Source organism: Stegostoma tigrinum, chromosome 3 (genome assembly GCF_030684315.1).
Source record: "Stegostoma tigrinum isolate sSteTig4 chromosome 3, sSteTig4.hap1, whole genome shotgun sequence".
Taxonomy (NCBI): domain Eukaryota; kingdom Metazoa; phylum Chordata; class Chondrichthyes; order Orectolobiformes; family Stegostomatidae; genus Stegostoma; species Stegostoma tigrinum.
In genome coordinates, this window is record NC_081356.1 from 16,245,049 (window position 1) to 16,262,590 (window position 17,542).

Below are 17,542 nucleotides of genomic sequence, written 5' to 3' on the forward strand. Positions count from 1 at the left end.
CATGGGGAGGATGTGCAAGCTCCACACAGGGGGCCACCCAAGACTGGAATTGAATCTGGCACTGCGAGAAAGCAGTACTAACCACTGAGCCACCATGCCACACCTAAAAAGTACTTCAGGGGTCAAAGGAAGACTCAGTTTGGGGAAACAACAGAGCAGCTATTTCTGTGTTATCTTATGCATCATTCTGGGCCTGTTTGTGTCCATCCCACAGACTATTTTCCCACCTAGGATCAGCCTTGATCATGTTGTAAGGTGAAATAGTGGAACCATGGGTCAGGGTTAGTGGCTGTATGGCTGCAAAACAGACTAAGGAACAGAAGTTAAATTGTATCAGAGATAATGGGAACTGCAGATGCTGGAGAATCCGAGATAACAAAGTGTGGAGCTGGATGAACTCAGCAAGTCAAGCAGCATTTTAGCAGCACAAAAGCTGACATTTCGGTTTTGTGCTCCTAAGATGCTGCTTGGCCTGCTGTGTTCATCCAGCTCCATACGGAGTTAAATTGTGTTCTGTTCATACTGGATTGAGGTTGCAGCAGTGTCCCCTGAAGATCAGTGTTGGGTTCATTGCTGTTTGTTTTAGTCACCTGTACTCGGACATAAAGGGCATAATTTCAGAATTTGAAAATGACACAAAATTAAAAGAAAAATTGCGAGCATAACAGGATGCTTAACAGACTTCTGGGAACACAGAGAGACTAATGAAATGGGCAGACATGTGGCAAGTTGGAGAAGTGATTTATTTTGGTAGACAAACGAGGAAAGACAAAATGAAAACAAAAGCTAAAGCGAATGCAGAAACAGAGAATCCTGGGAGTATATATGCATGAGTTTTTATAGAGGCAGGACAAGTTTGAGTGATTGTTACAAAGCCATTCCAGATGCTTGGTTTTATAAACAAAGGCATAAAGTATGTCTTCATACAACTTCAGTTGGACGCTTACTGAAGTATTATGTCTGATTCTGAAACGTCTTTAGAAAGGATATCAAGGCCTTAGAGAAGGCGCAGAGGAGATGTATTAGAATGTTCTCAAGGGTAAAAGGTTTCAATTAATTAAAGAGCTGAGGAAAGTGGACGTTGCTCTCCTTCATAAAAGGCTTAAGGGAGATTAAACAGAAGTGCTAAAAACATCGATGGGTTTATTGGGTGGAGTAGGAAGAAGTCGGTTATCAGAGCAATACTAATTGGTAACCATTTGATACACCAGAAGTAGTGAAAGAACCAGAAACATCATGAGAAAAGGGAAAATAAGCATCAACTTGTTATAATCTTCAGTGAAATGCCACAGGGGAAGCAGCTTCAATAATGCCTTCCAAAAGGGAAATATATAAGTACTTTAGGTAGAAAAAAATAGGATTTGTAAAGAGCAATGGAATGGAACTAATTGGATAAGGAGCCACACAGGTAAAATACAGAGATGGCCGGAAAAGCTCAGCTGGTCTGACTCCAGTTCTGAGGAAGGGTCACTGTGCCTGAAAAGTTAACTCTGATTTCTCTTCACAGATGCTGCCAGACCTGCTGAACTTTTCCAGTAAGTTCTGTTTTTGCTTTTTATTTACAGGAAGTGCTGTTCCTTTGGTTTTTACACAGACAAAATAGACAGGAAAGTTTGGCATCTTCCAACGAATCTATAACCTGTCAGATACCGGATACCAAAAACTGAACACTGAGCTCAGGTGGGATCTGAAAAAGCTCAATACCAACTGAAGCATTGGTTTCTCCATTTTGTACTCTAATGCCCTTAAGATAAAGGGCTATGGGTCCATTACCATTTTCTGACGTCAGAGACACCTGCATCCAGTTGGTGGAATGGCTCACACAGGGCAGTTCACAAACCATTTCAATTTTTTGACAATTCCAGATTTCTCCATAATCAGCTGCAGCTCTCTCTAGCCATTAGATCAGCGATTCTTTTATTTTGTTGTCTCATAGGATGTGGCTGTTACCTGCTACGTAAGCATTTATTTACCATTCTACATTTCATTTGAGAAAGCCTGCCTTCCATCTGCAGTCCATCTGGTACAGATACAACCACAGCACTGTTAGAAATACAGTTCCAGGATTTTGATCTGACAAACAGTGTAGGAGTCATTACATAGTGGCTTCAGACCCTGTCTCCCCTCCATCATGAAGACTGCCTACTTCCAGCACTCCAAAAGCTTGTGATTTCAAATAAGCCTGTTGGACTATAACCCGGTGTCATGTGACTTCTAACCTAATTCCATTTCAAAACTACTTCCCCATCTTTCCCACTGCCTCAGTTCATTTGCTGCTGTAAACTTCATCCCTGCTTTTCTTATTTCTGGATCTGAATATTCTTCTGCAGTTCTAACCAGCCTCTAATCATCAAACCTCAATAATCTTAAGCAAATGAAAAACTCTGATGCCCACATCATAACTCTTCCCAAGTCCTAATCACGGTTCACTCTGTGCTTGCTTAACCACGTTGGCTCCTAGTAAACCAAATACCTTCATTCTAAAGTTCCTTATGTTCTATTTATCAATAGCCTCACTCCCTCTTATATCTCTATCTTTCTCCAGCCCTATAACCCTTGATCCAAACCCTTTTCATCTATCCATCAATCTCTCCTTTAAGATGCTGCATTTGACTAAACTTTTGGTCGTCTGAATTAATGTCTCTTCCTTGAATTCATTGTCAATTTTTATCTGATTACACTCCACTATACCAACTTGGGAAGTTCTACCATGCTAAAGGCAAGTAGAATGTTAACTATTGTAATCCAAGAATTAATAACTCAGAATTTGGCAAAGAGACATATTCTCCATAAGGCATAGCATTCAGTGACAGCTTGGTATAAGACATAGCTCTCCCTGCTCTGCAGAAAATATTATGATTGCATAAAATATGAACAGCTACACTGCTCAATCTGTCATTCAAAAGATAAAATAGCTTGCTTATACAGCACTCCACTGTTGACTTTCTTGACCGGTAAATCTGAGAAGGCTGAAATGTTTATGCCAGCTTCCCCTCCATTAATGCTTCCACACTAATACAAGTTGTTTGGGTCAAAGTAAGGGATCTGACAGTGCTCTGTGTATGTTCTGCACTGCACTCTCTTTGAGTGCAGCTTCCTGATAGAAAGTGAAGATCAATTCTTTTTGCTTCATTCAATTTATCTAGGAATTTTGGGGCTGCTAAATGTCCAGAGATCGAAAGTTGTTAGCCTTAACAAAATTCTTGTACTTGGCTGAAGGAGAGGTCAGAAGAGTCACTCACCAGGATCACAACAGGATCATGCAACGGACCATCTGTGTGAAGAGTTTCAATGTCATCCTCCAAGGTGTATGCCCACTCTACGCCCAATTCAATAAAAACCTTTGTCTTGGGTTTGTCTCCTTTGCCATTCAGGATGTAGTGGCCTGTAGCCTGGTTCTTGACAGCTGAGACATAAAATGAAGGTCTTTTTGTGCAAAAGTGGATAACAATAAACATGACCAAGGCTGTCAAAGAAATTATTTTCTGTTTACAACAAAGGTATGCCTACATGTCACTCCTTTATTTTACTTCGGAAATACTGCGTGAAAGATATTATAGCATTAAAATATTGAATAAATAGGTCAACTAACTTATTTCCAAATACACCAGAAAAAGCAGTGAGCAGCGTGCATTAATAATATATTGACAGTATTGCTTATATCAATGCAGAGCAGTCTTCAAACAAATTTTAGCGATTATCTTTAATCAACGGTTAGACAACAACTGGGACCATGGAGAATGGGCGAGCACAGAATGCTAAGCCTGTGATTGGAAAATTTAGGGATTAAAGGACAGTTAGCGTAGTGGAGGAATTGGTTGATAGAATTAAGGTTTTGCATAGATGGCTCTTAATAGGAGAATCGAGTTAATGGAAGAATAAACTTCAGGGAAGGTATTTCAAAGTAGAGGATGGACTTTGATAAGAGAGTCAGGATTCTGGACAATTGGCTTTGGTAGAAGAATTAAGATATTAGAGGGTGAGCTTTACTTGAAGGTTTAGGTCTTCGATATTTATATCCTAAAATTCATGCAGGAAAGACTACAGAAATCTTGATCAAAGTCAACATTCTGCTATTGTTTATGCTCCTTGTATGCTCTTATTTTCTCTGTTCCATGTTTTTCCCTCTCCTACTGAATGTGTTTCATATTGACTACTGTTGTACTGTTTCACAAGGATGGTCTTCCTCTGCAATTTTTCTTAAGGAAATAAGTGAGATTCATCACTGTTGGCAGAGAATACAAAAGCCAAACTCCATCAGGGCCTTATCTGACATCTACACATGTGCTTGCCAGCAGAGTTTAGGCATAGCAATAATTTTGAGCAACAATCATCGGGCAACAAGCTGGAATGAAAGTTCAGCTGATATTTCACTCAACACAGTCAGTATTGAAGCTGATAATGGTTCCAAACCCATGCCTAGGCCATCCCTACCCCATTCCACTCCCTATTTTTGCATATAAAACATTTTCCCAGCTACCATCAGTTCTGAGAAGGGTTACCAGACCCGAAACGTTAACTCTGATTTTTTCTTCACATATGCTGCCACATCTGCTGAGCTTTTCCAGAAACTTCCATTTTTGTGTCAGAGATCAGACAATTCAGCAAAGGGCAAAATCAATCATTTAATCCTCTCACTCTCGATGGCTCACCTAGTTACAGAACAAGTTTACTGAACTATTAAAGGAGCCCTTAAAATGCAGCAACTTATATGCATTCAACTTCATCTTCATGATATTCGGAAGATTTCATGGAGGAACTGTGGACGTTGTCTGTTGATATTTTTTTATCAATGCATAATGGAAACTACACTCTAAACAAACAGTCCACCCAAAATTCAGCTACTAAATCTTACCTCAATACCTGGATTACAAGCCTTTGCAGTTATTTTTGGGCATTAACATTTAGTGCTTGTGCATTACGCATCAGTCTCAGATTGTTCTGTCTCCTTGGGAGAAATTTTCCTTGGTACATGAACATCATGGAAACAAATGTCCATTGAAACTACCTTGCAATACAAAGGATCGTGCATTAATTCATAAATGACTGATCACTTTTTCCCAGAAAATCTAGCAGCCGAAGGACATGCCACAAGGGTCCACCAGTTGCACTTGAGAAAGATCAGAAGGCATGTTGACCGAGACGGAATACTGGAGAAGAATCTCCCTTCTCTTCCTGCAATCTTAAGATCCTTTACTACCACCTTATGCTTAAAGTGGGGCTTTGGGGTAATGCTACAGCCAGACAATTTGACATCAATAGTGCAATTCCGTGCCTGCCTAATTTCTGCTCTCAAGTCCTGGAACAGGACTTGAACACATAACCTTTTGAGTCATTTGAGCCTCTTCACAATGGGATCAAGCTGAAAAACGTAGTGCAAAGCAAAGGTTTAAAAGTTAGAGTGCTGCATTTTATGATGCTGACTGCAAACAAAATCATGTGTTGATCCATATCCGACATCATCTCTTGTTACTGCTCTACCCTCCCAGTCCGACTCCTATTTAATGCTGGTGTTGCTCCAGGAATATAAGAACACAAATAAGGACTGTCTCCCCAAAACACACACACCTTACTCGCTATTCAACGAGATCATGGTTGAACAGCAAGTTAACTTCATTTAACCTAACTCTATGAAAACAGAAGCAGTTGCTTATGGAAAACCTCAAAACCTTCAAGCAGTAAATTGGGGCTGACTGACAAGGGTAACAATGGAATACTACATTAAACTGAGGAGACAGCACCAGCATTAACTGGAAGAGAGATTCAGCGCAAATCTGAACTACAATGAGAGGGCGCGAGAGGAAGGCAGGGAACCAGTGCAAGCACAGGACAAGTGCTAGCGTGTATTGAGGGAAAGAGTTTGGTTGGAATGGCCATTTGAGCTGTTGAAATACATCGTTTGCTAAACTCAGTCACCAATAGCACAGCAAATAAATGGCTAAACCAACAATTTGTTCATGAATCCCAATTTTTAAAAAATTCATTCACGGGATGAGGGTGTCGCTGGTTGGGCAGCATTTATTGTCCATCCCTAATTACCCAGAGGCTGTGAATCTGGAGTCACATGTAGGCCAGACCAGGTAAGGATGGCAGTTTCCTTCCATGAGGACATTAATGAGCCAGATGGATATTTCCTGACAATTGGCAATGATTTCATGGTCATCGATGCATTCTTAATTCCAGATTTTTAAAAATTGAATTCCAATTCCACCATTCTCCATGGTAGGGCTCAAAGCCCAGTCCTCGGAACATTATCCAGGTCTCTGGATTAGCAATCCGGTAATAATACCAGCAGATTATTGCCTCCCATGCAATTAATCCTGTATGTGTTCCAATATCTTACTAATAGACCAAGTAACATATTACAACATTTTGGCTCAGTGTTGGCTTCTTCCTGAATTAGAAATGTCATAGGTCACTGTCCCACTCCTGAGTTGAAGCAATTAATCATGGCTGTCATTGACTGAACAGTGGGATACAACTGCACCGTGAGAATATATTAAACTGGCATGTTGCCTATTCAAGACACAATAATTAACCACTATGATGTCCAACATGCCTGAAAAAACTAAAAATCGAGTGCCACTGCAGATCAGGCAGTACTGTCGGGAGAGAAAGACAGCTAACATTCTGAATCTAATAGACTCTCCTTCAAGGTGAATTCTGAAGACGACTCATATCAGACTCAAAACATGAACTCTACTTCTCTCTCCACTGATCTCAGCAGTGGTGGCACTCAGTCATTACTGAGTATGATTGGCCACAGAGGTAATTCCGTGACACTGGCCATTGGTTCTGTGGATCCTACCGGGCCTGAGTGGTCCCATTCTATTTGCAGCATCTCAGACCAAACATTTGGGCAGGTATTTTGTGGACATGGAATTGGACTTTGGGCTCGAGATCATTGGCATTCCTTTCTCCAGTTCCTTTTCCGTACTTCCTCTTGACAATGGGTGTTCTCAAAGACTTGAGTCCATTCACACAGGAGTTTCCTGCAAGACAGTTTCTTCTGAATGAGCGTCGCCCAATTGTTGACATCTATGTTGACATTCTTGAGGGACAGCTTTGGAGAGCCTTTAAAATGCTTCCTCTGTCCTCTTGTCTAAGTGTCTTCCTTGAGCTAACTGAAAATAATTTGCTTTGGCAGTATTGATGACAGGCACCCTAATCATGTGACCGGCCCAGAGGAGTTAGTTTCAGAGGGTCACAACCTCAATGCGAATGCTATTGGCTGCTTCAAGGATATTGACGTTAGCATGCCTGTCCTCCCAGCTGTTGTGAAGAATGCATCTCAAGAAGAGTTCACGGCGCTTCTCAAGGGTCTTGAGGTGGTGTCTACACATAATCCAAGTTTCAGAGATAATATCCACACGACGGGGAAACTTGTTGAACATGGAGAAAAGGGTGGGCGGGATGGCACATCTCTGCTTGGCTCCTTGATTAACCTCAAACAATTCTGTCACATTACAATACCAAATAGTGACTCGGCTTCTCTCTCCACTGATGCTAACGGACCTGCTGAATTTCTCCAACACTTTCTGTTTTTATTTCCAATCCTCAGGAACTCCATTACTTTCCTTGTATTCCCAACTCAGTCATTCATTATTCATTTCCTTACTCTAGCTCTGTCCTAAACCTAAACGTTCTGTTATTCTATACCAAATCCTAACTCTATGCTCACATATACTATACTCAAGATCTCTCTGCGTATCCCAAATCCAGGTCTCTGTCCTCCTGTCTCAAATACAGGTCTCTGTCTTCCTCTCCCAAATCCAGGTATTTGTCCTTCTGTCCCAAATCCAGCTCTCTGTCCTCCTGTTCCAAATCCTGTTCTCGTTTCTCCTGTTCCAGATCAGAGTTCTCTCTCCACCTGTCCCAGATCCAAATTCCTCTTTCATCTTTCCCAGAGCCAAACCTTCTATCCTCCTGCCCCAGATCTGAGCTCTGTGTTACCCTGTCCTGAACCTAAGTCAGCTCCCTCTATGCCGTTTTCAAACCTCAGTCCAAGCTAGCTTCTCTGCTTGAAATGGCTTTTGAGTCAGTTTCTTGGATTGACACTGCCCCAAGGCAACCCAAACAGGTCATCAGTTTGTTTGTCCTCTTGTGGGGAACACTCAGTTTGAACTGACTTAGCTGATCTGAGGAACAGCAGTGGAATGACCAATCAAGACCTGTCAGGAGGAAGATTTCTATCAGGAACTGTGCATGTGTAGATGTGGAGTGAAGGCTTTGCAATCTCTAAGGTAGCAATTCCAATTTCTGGGATAAATAGTGGGCACATGAGCAAGGTAAAGTAGGCACAGTAGTGTTCTTAGAACTGTACCCCTGCAAGGAGACATCACCTTTAGGAGGAAACTGGGAGACAAGATGGACTTCCAGAACAGTAATATGCTATTTCTGAGTCAGATTCTGTCAAATTTTCAACAGCCATGTGATTGAAGTAGTTCACTAATACATGTCACAGGTATTCTAATGAAGAGAAGCTATCTTTTATTAAAGTAAAATGTCTCAAAAGTTACTTCTGGTGCAGAAGCTTGACAAATCGGAATGCATATTAGGAATTTAGATGTAATCCACCAATGATTTTTGGTCATCTTTGAAAGATCACATGAGCACAAAAGGATGCATTCTCAATACCATTCTATCCAAGTACAAATTTATATTAAGAGTGTATTTTTTAAAATGAGCACGGCACAGTTCAGAAGAAGGAGGTTTTGTATTCTTCGTATAAATGTTAGCTATCATTAGGAGATCTTTGCAATAGGAATGAGTGCATTCAGATACAGTGCTTAAAATGTAATTGATGCTAAGTAAACTTGCCAAGCATTGTCAGGTTAGTACTTACCAAGAATGTGAGGAGAAACCTCGTCTTCTTGGATGAAGATATGTCTGGAACCAGATGGGATCTCAAACATCTTTAAGTAGCCTTTGCATATGTTAAGGTCAATGATAGAAGCAAAAAGAAAGAAAACATAGTGGTGATTACTATAGCATTCCAGTGTAAGTTTGGTTTGAAGTAGGCGTCATAAAGCTTGTATACATTTTGCAAGTTCTGGTTAAAATTGTCAATCAGGCTTGTGACATACTCCACACATACATATAGCTCAAACCCTACTCTGTGACCAGGAGGAAAAACAATGTACGTGTTTGTCACAAGGTCCATTGACTGTTCAGCTTGTGATGTGATGACTTACTGACCCTGAGTGATCACCGAGCCCGCAAATCGACTGAATGTTGAGCACTGTTGCAAAATGAATGCTCTGATGCCCCTTCCTTTGCTCTTCATGATTACTTACCATAAAGAACTCTCGAGTGCCTTGACTCAGAGATGTCAAGGTTTCTAGCTCCCTTGGGCAACATGAATTGTCTTCTGGTTCGCCCTTAAATAAAATGGTTTTGTCAGTTTTGCTGGAAACTGTCTTCATTTCATTGCCAAGTAATATGAAAATTATGTATGACAAAGTAACTCTGACTCAAATGGGAAGCATTAATAGTGCATGTATCCAGTGGAAGACACCAGACACAGTTATTTGAACATGGGAGATCATTGTCAATGGAAAAACAAAAGCTAAAAACAAGATTGTGAGAAAGGTCCAGCTCAGGCCAAACTGAATACTTGCAAACTTGTTTTCCCAAGGTTCAAATTCATTTTGGTATCTCTTGTTTATTTTTTAACCTGTTGAAAGAGTTTCGGTAATGGTTAGCTGCAGCAGAGTCACGGGTCAAAACAGCCACTTCTGAACCTTGGTGACTTCCTCCTTTACCAACATTTACAAAATTCTCTCTAATTTATCCTTTACAATGCAATAATTATAGAAACAAACAATAATCATAGGATTTTTAAGTTCTTAAAGTATACTGTTGGCCTGCTTTGGCCTTGGCTCAAGATCCAAGTCTTACAAACCAGGCGAAGTTACTCTGACGTGTCCAAGGACGGCTGTATCACACCACATGCCTTCAGAAAATGCTTTGTTGACAAGTTACTCAAGGTGAGGCTCCAGGTAATATTTATAAGAGGGACAAACAATCCTGTCTATTTCTGTAAAGGCTATCACTGTTTTGACATTTTTCTCAAATAGTGTTGCAAGATGAGTCAAACTTTAAGTCATTGATGAGTTAAGCAGATAATGCAGGTTGTCATTCCTGAAAAAAACAGTTCCGTAATGTTCCCCTGGGAAAGGAAATTGTATGAGAAAATATTGTCATTTTATCAGCTAATGTAAGAACTTAAGGACCAGGAGTACAATTAGGCCATCAAGCACTTCAAATTTACTTTCCCATTTGATACGTTCAAGGTCGAACTTTTATATTATCTGCTTTCCTAAACTGATAGTTCACAAATCACGATTAAGGTCCGTATCCACAATTCCGCAACATGCATGAATAACGATGACTTTCATTTTATCAGTGCACGAGTAATGTCAGACCATGAGAAGGGAATAACACCAGGGACAGCATAAGGAACAGAATTAGGCCATTTGAACAATCAAGGCGGCTCTATCATTCGATCATGGTTGATATGTTTCTTCGCCCATTCCCCTCCTTTCGCTCTACAACCTTTGATCGCTGTACTTACCAAGTACCTATCTTTCAATGTGGTGTGGAGTTGGAGGAACACAGCAGGTCAGGCAGCATCATAGAAGCAGGAGAGTCGACATTTCAGGTTTACACCCTTCATCAGGACTGGGGTCGGGGAATGGAGCTGGGACATAAATAGATGGAGGAAGGGTAGGGCTGGGGGAAGGTAGCTGTGAGATAGCTGGAAGCTCCATTGACCATAACGCCCTCAACCGCATCATTTGTATTTCCCACACTTTTTCCCTCAAAACCCAACCCCCAAAGAAAAATAAGGACAGGTGTGTCTTGGTCCTTACATACTACCCCACCAACCTCTACATCTAGAACATCATCCTCCACCACTTCTGCCACCTACAATCCACCCTCACCACCAAAGAGACATTCCCATCCCCACTCTTATCCGCCTTTTGTAGGGACTGCTCTCTCCGCGACTCCCTTATCTGCTCCACACTCCCCACTAAACCCAGCACACCCGACACTTATCCTTGCAAATTCAGGAGGTGCTATATCTGCCCCTGCACCTCCCCTCTCACCCCCACCCAAGACCCCAGGCAGTCTTTCCAAATCCGACAGAGATTCACCTGTACATCCTCCAACCTAATCTACTGTATCCATTACTCCTGATGTGGCCTCTTCTACATCAGTGAGACCAAGCACAGACACGGTGACTGATTTGCGGGGCGTCTGCGCTCTGTACACAATCCTCAACTCCTGCCGGTCACTAGCCATTTTAACTCCCCCTCACACTCCCTGGGTGACATGTCCACCCTGGGCCTCGTCCAGTGTCACAATGACGCCACACGTAAACTAGAGCAACAATACCTCATATTTTACCTCGGGAGCCTTTAGCCAGGTGGCCTCAACAAAGAGTTCACCAATTTCAAAATGTCCCCACCCCTGGCGTCATCCCACATCCAACCCTCTCTCTTATCCCTACCTCTTTGACCTGACACAACCTGTCCACCTTTTTCCCTACCTATCCACCCTACCCTTTCCATCTGGCCAATCCCCAGTATCCTTACCTGTATCCACTATCACCATCCGACCTGCCTTCCCCCAGCCCCACCCCACCTCCCTCTATCTATTTCTAAGCTGCCTTCCCCAACCCCAGTCCTGATGATGGGTGTCAACCTGAAGTATTGACTTACCTGCTCCTCTGATGCTGCCTGATCTGCTGTGTTCCTCCAGCTCCACAGTGTATTGACTCTGACTCCAGCATCTGTAGTTCTTGCTGCCTCCAAGAACCTATCTATCTCTGTCTTAAATACACTCAATGACTTGTTTTCCATAGCCTTGGGTTCCGTAGATTAGCCATCCTGATGAAATCCTCCTCATCTCAGTTCTAAGGGATCGTCCCTTCACTCTGAGGCTGTCCTTTGGGTCCTTGTCTGTCTTACAAGTGAAAACACATGCTCCATGTCCACTCTTCCCAACCTCTCTGTATTCTGTAACTATCAATGAGATCCACCACCTCATCCTTCTAAATTCCATCAAATTCACGAATGAAATGAACTTCCTGAGGAAGTGATGGGTATGGGCACAGTTGAAATGTTTAAAAGACACTTGGATAAATACATGACTCGGAAAGATTTGGAGAGATGTAAACCAGGAGCAGGCAGGTGGGGCTAGTTTAGTTTGGGATTATGTTCAGCATGGATTGGTTGGACTGATGGGTCTGTTTCTGTGCTGTATGGCTCTATGAGTACAGACCCAGAGTGCTCAGCCACTCCTCATACGACAAACTTTCATTCTAGAGATCATTCTTGTAAACGACTTCTGAACCCCCTCCAAGTCTTGCATATCTTTGCTTAGATACAGGGTCTAAAAGGGCTCACAATATTCTAAATGCAGTCTGACCAGAGTCTTATACAGCCTCAGCAGTATGTCCCTCCTCTTGTATTCTAGCCCTCTTGAAATGAATGCGAACATTGCATTTCCCTTCCTAACTACCAACTGAACCTGTACATTAACCTTAAGAGAATCCTGAACTGAGACTACTAAATTTTCTTGTGCTTCTGATTTTCAAAACAGTTCCTGGTTTAGAAAATAGTCTATATGTCTATTCTTCCCACCAAAGTGTATGACCTCACACCTTCCCACTTTGTACTCTATCTGCCACTTCTTAGCCCAGTCTCCTAGCCTGTCCATGTCTTTCTGCAACCTCCCCCGTGTCCCGCAGGGTTCAGTGTTGGGGCTGCAGCTGTTCACCTTATATATTAATGATCTGGATGAAGGGACTGGGGACATTCTGGCGAAGTTTGCCGATGATACAAAGATAGGTGGACAGGCAGGTAGTACTGAGTAGGTGGGGAAGCTGCAGAAAGATTTAGACAGTTTAGGAGAGTGGTCCAGGAAATAGCTGATGAAATTCAATGTGAGTAAATGTGAGGTTTTGCACTTTGGAAAAAAGAATACAGGCATGGACGATTTTCTAAATGGTGAGAAAATTCGCAAAGCACAAGTACAAAGGGATCTGGGAGTATTGGTCCAGGATTCTCTAAAGGTTAACTTGCAGGTAGTGTCCGTAATTAAGAAAGCGAATGTAATGTTGTCGTTTAATTCAAGAGGGTTGGAATATAAAAGCAGTGATGTGCTTCTGAGACTTTATAAAGCTCTAGTTAGGCCCCATTTAGAATACTGTGTCCAATTTTGGGCCCCACACCTCAGGAAGGACATACAAGCCCTGGAGCGTGTCCAGTGGAGATTCACACGGATGATCCCTGGAATGGTAGGTTTAACGTATGATGAACGGCTAAGGATCCTGGGATTGTACTCATTAGAGTTTAGAAGGTCGAGGGGAGATCTAATAGAAACTTACAAGATAATGTATGGTTTAGAAGGGGTGGACGCTAGGAAGTTGTTTCCGTTAGCGGGGAGACTACGACCCGTGGGCACAGCCTTTAAATTAGAGGGGGTAAATTTAAAACTGAAATGAGACAACATTTCTTCAGCCAGAGAGTGGTGGGCTTGTGGAATTCATTGCCGCGGAGCGCAGTGGACGGCGGGATGTTGAATGCCTTCAAGTCAGAGATCGACAAATTCTTGATCTCAGAAGGAATCAAGGGCTACGGGGAGAGTGCAGGGAAGTGGAGTTGAAATGCCCATCAGCCATGATTTAAATGGCGGAGTAGACTTGATGGGCCGAATGGCCTTACCTCCACTCCTATGTTTTATGGTCTTATGGTCTTCCTCAACACTACCCGATTCTCCACCAACCTATGTGTCATCAAGCAAGCCTGATATTGTGGAAGCAGATATTGCTCATCCATATTGACAGCAAACAGGAAGCAGGCTATTCACCTGAGTAAGGAAACTTAAAGAGAGGCTAAAACATACAGCAAGGTTCATTATTTCTAACAGCGTAATACAGGAGTATTAAAACAAAGTTTTTATTATATCTAGCCGAATGTCTTCAATTCAAGCCTGAGGAGATGTTGGAGACTATCAGCATCAGTTGCAATCTGCACTGAATTTGTGTGAAGCTGGGAAACCCTTCAGTAAGGGTTATAGAGGATTGGATAAAGAGAAAAAAAGGAGGTTTTTGGTCGAATTTGAAGGCTCAAAAGACCATAAACCCGCGAGAGTACAGATTGTGCAAGGAGAAATTTTAAAAAGAAATTAGGAGAGCAGGAAGGGGACATGAAAGACTAAGGACAGCAATCTACGGGCATGGTTGTCATTGGGCTGATCGTGGGCAAATGGAATTTAATCCGAATAAATGTAAGGTGACTTGGATAAGGCAAGGACATACATGATGAACATGAGGAACCTGAGGAACATGGTATGTATACTCACCAGTCCATTAAGGTAACAGGACAGGTAGATAAAGTGGTTAAAAGGACATATGGAATATTTCCTTTATTAACAGACGTATGAGGCTTAACAGCAGGAAGGTAATGCTGGAACTTTGTAAAATGTTGTTTATGTCACAACTGGAGTCTAATGCAGAGTTCTGGAATCCAAAATTACAGGTGGAATGTGTTTGCACTGGAGAGGGCGCAGAGGAGATTAACCAGCGTGTTCCCTGTGTTGGAGAGTTTTCCTTCTGAAGAGAGATTGGACAGACTGGGGCTATTTTCCTTGGAGCAGAGCAGCCTGATAGGGGCCATGATTGAGATGTATAAAATAACGTAGGGTCAGAGTAGACAGGATGAAGTCTTCCCTCTGGAGGGATCAATGACTGGGGGGGCATGGACTTAAAGTAAGGAACAGGAGATTCAGAGACGATGTGAAGAGAACTGTTTTCGCCCAGAGGATGGTGGGAATCTGGAACTCACTGCCTGGATGAATGGGAGACATAGGAACTCTCATAATATTGAAGAAGTATTTGGGCATACATTTGCGATGCTAAGGCAGGCAAAGCTATGGGCCAAGAGCTGGAAAATGGGATCAGAATAGTTAGGTGGTACTTTGTGACTGACAAGACTCAACGGATCGAAGGGCTTTTTCATGTGTTGTAGAATTTTACGACTCAGTCTGATATCCCGTGCATATGAGGATTCTATTTGTGCATCACTAGTCAGTCACATGAATTGCAATGCATGTGAACAGCAGCAGTTCATAAGAGCTGTAGCTCTGTTATATCCTCAGTTACTTCTTTCCACAATCTTGCATATGTAGGATAGTGAACATTGTTACAATGCCCATCATCTTTACATGTCATACATTGTTGTACATCTGAAGTATCTATGAATGTTCTCCTCAGAAGTCCTGGTCAGCCACCAGAAGTTTGGGGCAAAGTCCCAGTTTACATGTTTCAGTTTATCTGTTTCCAAAATTTAAAGAGTTGAGAAAAATTCCTGAAAGATATTCCAACCGTATTTCTCTAACATAGATCAGGGTGTATTATAATCAGTGGTAACTTCCATGGGAGATTGCAAAACACTCCGGGAAATTCTACCACAATATTTCAACCATATTTCAAAGACAAAGTTCAGTATAAATCAGAGTTTTCCTACCTGACTTCTTTGGTGTTCTGGTAAATGTGCCTTTCACTGTTCTACAATGGGAGTTGTCCCCACCACATACTCCACACTTGTCATCCACTTTGTTTGAGCCAATTTCTTTATCGCAGCCGACTTTCTGTGGAGATAAACCTTTAATCAACACGACAGCAAAATGCAGTTGTAGAATAGACTACATTACAGAAACACCGGGGACCAGTACAGCTTGTTCACTTCTCTAGCCTACTGCATGTGAGAGAACTTACTGTGTTTGCTCCATTTTAGCACGGTCAGGGAGAGAAATCATTGACCCTTGGCTTCTCCCTATTACTGGGATGCTTATAATCATAGAATCCCTGCAGTGCAGAAACAGGCCATTCAGCCCATCACTAATCCTGAGAAGAGCACCCCATACAGATCCACTGCATCCCTGTAAACGAGCAATTCCCATGGCTAATCCATCTACCCTGCACAGCCCTGGGCACTGCTGGCAATTTAGCACAGCCAATCCACCTAACCTGCATGTCTTTGGACTGTGGGAGGAAACTGAAACACCCAGAGGAACCTAACGCAGACACTGGGAGAATTTGCAAACTCCACAGAGACAGTCACCCGAGGGTAGAATCAAACCAGGTTCCTTAGTTCCATGAGGTGGCAGTGCTAACCACTGAGCTACTGTGCCGCCTCAACTCTGCCCACTTTTTAACACCCAACAGCTTCTGCTGACCGACTTTGCAAAGTGTTTTGGGACTGATAGAATAACGCAGCAAGGAAAGAGGACATTCAGCCAATCAAGTCTTTACTAGTTCTTTCAAAAAGAAATCCTGTCTTCCCTCCCACTGCATCCCCACCCATTCATTCCTTTTTCTCCCCTCCAGATATTTAGCCAATTCCTTTTGAGCACTAATTTGAATGTGTACCCACAACAATTTCAAGGAGGGAGTGCATTCAAGTCCTGACAACTATATGTGTTAAAGTTTGCTCCTGTGTTGCCTCTAGCTCGTTTACTCATCAATTTGAATGAAGTTAAATCTCGGCTATTTGCTTATCGATCCTTCTTTCGGCTTTATACTCAATTTCTATTTATTCTATCTAAAACCTACGTAATTTTATCTGGCTCCAAAACATTCCTGGAGGATCTTGACTCTTGGGAGAGCAACCTTGACTTTGCTGTAATAAAAGCTGCAGATGCTGGAAATCGGAAATAAAAATTGAGTGTGCTGGAGGAACTCAGCCGGTCTGGAAGCAAGTGTGGGGACGGGAACAGAGTTTTATGTTTTGAGTCTGATATGACTATACTTCATGAATAATAACCTTTCCATTGCTGTCCACAACTAGAGAATGTTATTTTAAATATACAATAAAACTGTGAACTATTGATAAGGAAGTCCCCAATTACTACATCCTTTGGATTCTCAAAGCAGAATACAATTCAAAATAATACATTGCTTTTTGGTTATTATATCAGCTTTAAACACAATTGTGATTCATCTTTGCTAATTATATTAAGATTATGAAGAACAGAGAACCAGATATTGAGGTGAGATGATTTTTTTAGACTTCTCCTTTTAAATGAGGCTGCAAACTGTCATTATATTCTGTCTCAAGGCCTTTTGACAATTACTGATTTTTGGGTAGAAGTGGTCAATATTAATGTGACAAATCAATGAAGTGCCTCTAATCAAAAGTGGTAAATATCTGTGAGTAGATTTACATTGTTATCTTGCCTCCACAAAATTACAAAACAAAGTAAGAGATTTTATAGTCAAAGTAATACCAATGCCTTTATGTAAGTTTTCCAAATTTAAGTTCTTTCAACCTAATGTTGGTCAGTTAAAAGGGCCGATGTTAAAGTTTAGAGTTAAGAGTTGTTTCATATCTTGTATGAAGTAGTGGCATGAGAGCTGATTGGTGCTACTTTAGAGCGACCGACTAACCATCCCAGTCTCTGACCCTTCTTGTTGCTGGTCAACTTTCCGGTGTCCAACATTCCCACTCTCTGGCTGACCACCTGGGTCTCC

General features: G+C 41.9%; 1 protein-coding gene across 4 annotated transcripts in view; it reads right to left on the reverse strand.

The window, feature by feature from the left end:
* The window catches only part of LOC125450919 (A disintegrin and metalloproteinase with thrombospondin motifs 3), a 223,626-nt gene that overhangs the window by 19,231 nt on the left and 186,853 nt on the right, over window positions 1–17,542 (reverse strand). For all 4 annotated transcript variants that reach the window (XM_048527310.2, XM_048527311.2, XM_059643498.1 and 1 more), the window contains 3 exons: window positions 15,537–15,660; window positions 8,846–8,926; window positions 3,243–3,406 (listed from right to left, as the gene is read on the reverse strand). In XM_048527310.2, coding sequence (XP_048383267.2) covers window positions 3,243–3,406; window positions 8,846–8,926; window positions 15,537–15,660 — 369 coding nt within the window. The remainder of the gene's footprint in view (window positions 1–3,242; window positions 3,407–8,845; window positions 8,927–15,536; window positions 15,661–17,542) is intronic.